The sequence below is a fragment of the Glycine max genome, chromosome 9, assembly GCF_000004515.6.
Source record: "Glycine max cultivar Williams 82 chromosome 9, Glycine_max_v4.0, whole genome shotgun sequence".
NCBI classification, from domain to species: Eukaryota; Viridiplantae; Streptophyta; class Magnoliopsida; order Fabales; family Fabaceae; genus Glycine; species Glycine max.
Genome location: NC_038245.2, coordinates 37,123,455 through 37,130,509, shown reverse-complemented (window position 1 = coordinate 37,130,509; position 7,055 = coordinate 37,123,455). Strand labels below are relative to the sequence as shown.

At 34.5% G+C, this 7,055-nt stretch overlaps 1 protein-coding gene across 4 annotated transcripts; it reads right to left on the bottom strand.

Annotated features, from left to right (window-relative positions):
* Nucleotides 1-1,855: 1,855 nt before the first annotated feature.
* LOC100788398 (F-box protein At4g00755) lies at nucleotides 1,856-6,837 on the bottom strand. 4 transcript variants are annotated; one of them, XM_003533968.5, is made up of 6 exons: nucleotides 6,510-6,837; nucleotides 5,706-5,857; nucleotides 4,979-5,389; nucleotides 4,682-4,857; nucleotides 2,917-3,035; nucleotides 1,856-2,407 (listed from the first exon to the last, which is right to left on the bottom strand). In XM_003533968.5, the coding sequence occupies exons 2-6, from the start codon at nucleotides 5,839-5,841 to the stop codon at nucleotides 2,125-2,127; spliced, it is 1,125 nt and encodes a 374-aa protein (XP_003534016.1). In that variant the 5' UTR covers nucleotides 5,842-5,857; nucleotides 6,510-6,837; the 3' UTR covers nucleotides 1,856-2,124. The 4 variants fall into 4 exon arrangements, with proteins under 4 accessions (XP_003534016.1, XP_006587356.1, XP_006587357.1 ...); XM_006587293.4 differs by having other exon boundaries at nucleotides 5,706-5,923; nucleotides 6,510-6,827; XM_006587294.4 differs by having other exon boundaries at nucleotides 5,706-5,912; nucleotides 6,510-6,827.
* Between the last annotated feature and the right edge of the window lie 218 nt (nucleotides 6,838-7,055).

The window sequence follows — 7,055 nt, the reverse complement described above, 5'->3', positions numbered from 1 at the left end:
GATGGAATTTGTTTGGACTCGGACTCGAGTAGGTGTTTAGAGATTTTATTTGAGGGTTTTTGTCCTGCAAGTGTAATCTACTGGACAATTAAATGAACAATTAGCTTTTTGTACGGCACTTGTATTTTGTGTCAAATAAGTTTAATCATTGCCACTGACAGCAGCATTAACCTGCTGTATAAAAATCAGGATCTCCTGCCAAAATTATCAAACTGGCCAACTGAAAAGCTCAGCGTAGCAATTCAATTTAATTATTTCAAACAGATCCGAGGAAGAAAAATGTGCCATCACCGTGTGCGTACTTGTGGGACGGGTTACAGAAAAAATTGAAAACAAGTGGTCTATTGCAATATATACATAAAAAGCTATGATATATATACATAAAAAAACATTAATAGTTAATGTGGTGCACCCAAAGCTAAAATTTGGACAGCCAAGAATTTTAATTGAAGGGAGTGGAGGATAGTGAAGGGAATTGTTTAGTGTGTAACGATAGAAAATAGGGTATTCAAATGAGAAAAGTAAATAATGTTACATTGTAAACTTAAAATAATAATTATTTAGGAGTTTATTTTATCTTTTTCCACGACATATACTATTACATAATTTAAGCTAATAGCAAAAATATATCAAATAAATGTTCAGTTAAAAATTCTAAATATATAGTTGAATGATAGTAATCATATTAAGTGTTCTCTTAGTTAAAAATTCATAATATATAATTAAAGACTCCTTTCTCTTTCTCTCCCATCTCTTCTATTTGTTTGCCGTTACAATCTCTATTTTAATTAGGAGTATTTGAGTCTAAATATAATTAATGTAAAAAATATTATAAAATTAATTTTATAAAAATCACCAAGCACTGAGGAGTAGTTGAATAATAATAGTAATGCATGAGTAAATCTCATTCATAAACCTTCATTTTATGTATAGAAAAAAAAAATTAGAGTAAAATAACAGTTAAAAACTTATTTTCTTTGCAACCAAATTTCGCTCGTAAACTGAGAACGACAAGCTATTTGCAGCAAAATACCGCTGAAGGCAACAAGGAATATCTACATTGGTCAATTTTGATATGTTCAAGTTCAACTCTGCAACAGCATTTCTCGTTGGGAGAAACGAGAGAATGTGACAAAGAAACAAAGTTTAGATGAAGAATACAAATGAATGGAATTTATAAGCTTTTTGCTTATGCATGGTCCACTCAACAAAGTGTGGATAGCCGCTTCAGCTTCTTACTAGCTAAAGCAGTAACTCATGGGAAACCTAAACTCATATCCAACCAAACGCATATCTTAATCTTAATTGCCCATTAAAAGGAAATTCCAGTTATGTTTGCTCTTGAATTCATGCGCTTGCTTAATTGCCATGACAAACCTATCAACCGTCAAAGCAAAAGTTCACTTACACACAACCAGTAACAATTTTTTTTTTTGGCTCCTGCTAGGAATAGTCCTTCAATAAAATAATTTCTACTTTAAGTTTCTTAACTAATGTCTTAAGAACACTTATAAAAAAAAAATCATGGGTAACACAACCTTAAGCATAAAAAAACATTACCAACTGTACCAATCTTTATCAAAAGAACTCAAACTTTGTCACTAGTAAGTCGCCTCCAATTCCAGTAAAGAATAAAATAAATGAAACTCTTAAAATATGAGTAAACATAAAAAAATAAGAGTAAAATCAAACACTTATACTTTTAACTTCACAATTTATTTTATCACGATCTCAACCGATTATTTTGCATATACACATTTTATTCTCCAAAATATACTCGCACCTAATATGGCATATTTTAAAGGTTCAAACAAATGATTGCCTGCATCAGATGCCACCAGGTTGGAACACATGATTGATTAGAATATGTGGAAGAAGTGTTCCATCATCATTCTTATCATCAATACAAATTTCGTTATTAGTTCAAGCCGCCAGAAAATTTGTGTACAACCTATCCTTAACAACTAGCCAAGAAGGCAAGACTTATGTAACAAAGAAATAAAGATGAAACTTTGCCTCTGCCCCCTACTTATTATTGTGCTCAACATATTCCATGCTATACAGATTTTTGGACCAATGTCTTTCATTTGAGAATTGAGGTACTTAATTACTTACATTTATTTTTCATTGATCATCATTATCAACTACAACAGGATCAGTAGCAGTACCAAGCAGCGCACTCAAGAGAAATTGCTCCCAACGTCTCACACCCCTCTGCATTATGTTTGAGGTTATTGTTCGCAAGCGCGACGGATTGCTTGAGTCACTTCTCTGTGATGATGTTGAAGAAGACACATAACAATCTATTTGAGGGCAGTATTTCAAGGTACACTTCCCTGACGGATGATGAATTTTGACGTCAAATTCTGGCGAAATTGATCGTCCCATGGCTTGAACATGGGAGATGCTGCACAAGTGCACATAGTAATCCAATTTATCAATGATGGAAAACAGATATGCAAAGCTACGGCAATTCTCTCTTAAAATAAAAAATCATTCTACATTAGGAAATCAAGACAAATAACTCGTGGACTCAGAAATCTCGATCAAGTTGGAAACAACTGAAAAGCTAATTAAGATGTAGGCATTATTAGGCAATGAACTAACAAAAAGAAAGAAGTTACAGTTTTTCATCCCATTAGGAGAACAACATGGTGAAATAATTCAGCATCCAGTGTATACATAAGTATGGTATTTTAATAAAATGTGATATTTGTTATATTAGTTTTCATGTTTCGAAGATAAATGCAAGGAATAGTATTCTGAATTTCCATCAAAACCCACGAGTGGCATAGATGTCACGAAAGAACAGATGTCAAATTTAAGAGTGGAGTGATGGAAGGGAAAGAGAGCAAGTTCTCTATTTCAATTCAGCGGGTAAATGTGAGAGAAAAAGAGTAGGTTTGAGAAACAAACCATATGTAGAATAATTCATCCATTTCTTGTTTTTGAACTCTACCCAACAGCTCAACTAGCAGTACACCTCCAATGCACAGAACAGGTTCAGGTAGCTTGAATTTTTGCAAGCGGTTTTCCTGTAAAGTCAGTATGTCACTAACTTATTTCAAGTGTCAAACACAAGCATAAAATACTGTATTGTAAAAAAATAAAAATGAGGTCACTCCACCCAAAAAGAAAAAAAAAACATATTTTGAGCAATAATCCAGTTCATTTCATTAAAATATTAACAGTCACTTCTTTCATCCCAACCTACCAATTAATCAAGCTGAAGAACTGCTAATTGTTAAGACTGTGACAAACCCACAATAGAAAGAACTGAGAAAGCTAAAGAGAGAGAAAGAGAACAAAACTGTGAAGGATTGTTGAATCTCAACAGAAATGGGAGAGAATCCTGCTTCTGAGTTTCAAGAGTTTCTCCTTTGACAGCAGTCTCTGATCTGTTTCCAAAACTAACAAACCTGAATGCCCCTCTTCTAATGTATATAAGCCAAATCCCTATGCTCAACAACTTTAACTGCCAAACCACTTACCTATTCTAATCTACCTAACAACTCATCAGGCTCTATCAATACCGTTCCTTCAACCTTGTCCACAATGGTGAAATTGGGGAACCAAGATCTGATAGTAGCCATATCCTTCCCACTGTCCTTCCTCCTAGGATTACCATTTTTAACAAATAACAATCTCCCCTTTTCACGTCAAAATCACGATTATCATACTTTCTTTGAGGCACCTAGGCATGAAGACCAAATAGTTGGCCACACTGAAAACATCTACCCTTTTCCCTTCTGCCAAATTCATGATATGACAGCTGCCTAGCTCGCCGCTTTGTTGTGTGTATGCCCTATGACCACTGGGCTTAGTGGTGGAGCACATTGTAGCTCTACTTCCCTTTTGCACACTTTTTTTCTGAATCATTGTTTGAATCAGTGTTATTCTTGAATAAGACCAACAACAGTGTTCCCTGAACCAGAAAGGGTACATCCACTATAGTTGCTCCCGACTGACCCTGTTCCTGGCATAAATACTCCATCTGGATGATAACTGAAGTGTGCCCCAGAGCATAGGACTGAGGTCCCAAGAGGGTACAAGCAATTCCTCTTTGCTATCAAAGGCCGGATTTAGGGCTTTCATAATATTGCTAGCACCACCATGTGTCCAGACATTTGCACCACCAACATTTTGAAAAGCTTCTTCATCCAAGCAATCCACCACATCAGAGGTTGATGCCATCTAAATTGGAAACCTCGAATTTTCTTGCAGATATTGGGGACCCATCAAAGATGGAATTGAAATGCCGTCATGTTAGCTTTCTCCTTTGTCAGCCATGAACTAGTCAAATTGTGGAGGTTTGCGCATTGGGTAATGCTCTATTTCCTCCTCTAACTAAACAATTCTTTCCAATCTTTACCACAAACATCCAGTATTCAGGGTGAGAGGACACGAATGCTAGAAAAAAATGATCTGTGGTTTAATATTCAGCTGAATGATACATATAGGTTTACACCTCTAAAACATACTTCACAAACTAACATTACTACCCAGTAACTAATTTAGCTGCAACTACCAACTACCAGTAAACCAAGAATGAGAATTTAATAAATAAGTGAACGATTCCCATAAAAAAATCAGTGGATGGATTTCAAGCTTCCTCTTTGATTAATAAATTGAATGGATAAAAAAGAATATGCAAAACCTGCATTTTGATAGTGCAACTCACTTGAAACATTGGAAATTCAGGTGAAGTATATGTCCATATAAATTGATTATCGCCCAAGACGTCATTAGTAGCCATTTTATCCACAGCACTCTCTAATTCCATTGGGTGTCTCGGATGGCCCATTCTGAATCGGACAGCCTTAGCCGAGTATATAGGGAAGCCATGCTGAAAATATGCTGACAAGTAAACATAGTTTCTTTGTCAGAGGATTAAACAAAAGTTCATGATCCTCAATATACCTATTTTTCAGATTAACTTGATACACACAAGAGAGTTTAATTTAGCTACCAGGCTAACCTTGGAAAGGATGGACATAGATTTCCGTAACAAGACATAATTTTGAAGCAAGCTTATAAACTAAAGTCTCAGGAACAGAAGGATGACTTTCCCCTTTGCTTGACCAGTATGATGCTCTATATTGAGTTCTATCCCCAGGCTCCAATGTATGTAGAATGCTTTCTTCTGGGTAGTTATCAGTGCTAGATGCACTAATAGATTTTGAGATGCAATTTTTCCTCATAGGAGTAAGACCAGAAGCCAAGAATGCATAGACTCTATGAATTCTCTTAAGAGACTCCCAATTTACATAACTGCCAAGAGTGTTGATTAGTGGTTCAATAATGTTGTCAAGTTCAACGATATGAGCAACACCAGATATTTCAGGAAACATTTTCAAGCAAAGTTGCTTGCAGAGGCCTTGTTCAATAACTGCAGAATATTTAGAGTGAATATTAATACCATATAAATAGCATAATAAAGCCAAAGAACAATGAGTACTCAATGCCTTGTATTTCAAACTTCAAAGGAAAAACCAGATCTTATCCAAAATAAAATATACAGGACAATATAGCATTACCGAAGTTATAAATTTAGAAGCTATAGCAAATTTAATATAGCATAAACAAAACCTTTCCAAAGAAATAAACATTCAAGCAAATCAAATATGCACTTTTTGGACAAAAAGTCCATAACACTAAAATGCTACCAGCCTACCACTACAAGTGATTAAACTCAAATTACTTACCAAATCGGTGCCAAGAACTGGAAACAGCCGAAACCCGAATAAGATCACAAGGGTCATCCAAATGGGTGAGAATCTTGATTGACATGTCAGGTCCAAGCAACTGGATGAAATCCACTTTGTTCTTCACTTCAGACATTTCCAAATATCAAAGTCTGATAGCAAACAGAACAGCCAAAGATCAATCATCAATGCCACGCATACTGATACCTAAACACAAACTGAAAAATTTCGCAAACTTGGTGATATGGAAGAAAAATTCTTCAAGCAACTAGCATTTCCCCAAAAATCAATTAATTGTGGAGGAATTTAAGGAAAATCCACATAACGAGTTGAAACTATTTCCTTCATTAAAATTCCACATTAGACCCTATCGCAATTAAAGCACTGGACATTAAAAAGTTGAATATTTTGGCTACCTCAAAGTTTGGCAAGCAGAAAAATTGACTTTACAAAATTGGCTATCCAAAAAGCCTAAGAGAAAAATTGTTCAACTTTACCAAATTGTGTCACTTGAAAATTGATTGACTAAATTATGAACCAAAAAAACTTTTTTTTAAGAAAAAAATGAAAATATCTAAACATGTCTATTTCTAACTTACTGTTTTTCTTCCCATAAACTTCCTACAAATCAGAATTGACATGGCATTTCAACAAATCAGAAAAAGGGAACAAGATTGTTACTTTGGTCAGACAATTAAATTGATGACCAAATAAAGCTATACCCAAATAAGGAAACATGAGAAAAAGACTTTATATATACATAAATACAGAGAGAGAGAGGTAAAATATGGAAAAAGGAGTAACCTTTTTTCTGCAAAGAGGGTGGTGGATCTGAAGAAATGAGAGATGTGGGAGAAAGAAAGAGGAAATGGAATGGAAGCAGGTGAATGGTGTTGGGTTTGGAACCGCTGTCTGTGAAGGACAGAGAGTCTTTGTAATTGTAGTTACAGATCAGAATGAGTCAACACTTGTCTAGATTTATGTAACCTTTTTCAGAAGAAACAGAAACATTATCACCATGATGACGAATTTAGCGTACATATTGTTGAATAGAACAATCAAGTAGATCAATTTTAGCGTGAATGATGAGAACAATCAATTAATTTGAAGGCAGATTCGTAGAGGATAAGATAGGATGGAACAAATTATTGTATGCTATTTTAATTAATTGTTTACTGTATGATTATTTTATGAATAAATAAGAGATACACTTTAACTCATTTATGTAATACTTTTTTTGGGTGTGTCAAAAATAAGTTTGGATAATAATTATTTGGCAAAATTATATTTTTAGTCCCTCAGTTTATCTTCAGTTTCGAATTTGGTCCTTCAGTTATTTAATTTACGAAT

Excerpts from the sequence above, each read along its gene's own strand:
- LOC100788398 (XM_003533968.5), bottom strand. The coding sequence starts at position 5,841 with ATGTCTGAAGTGAAGAACAAAGTGGATTTCATCCAGTTGCTTGGACCT. Across the intron at positions 4,858-4,978 it reads CTATGTCCATCCTTTCCAAG|CATATTTTCAGCATGGCTTC; the intron begins GTTAGCCTGGTA and ends TTTACTTGTCAG. Across the intron at positions 2,408-2,916 it reads GATGAATTATTCTACATATG|CATCTCCCATGTTCAAGCCA; the intron begins GTTTGTTTCTCA and ends GCACTTGTGCAG.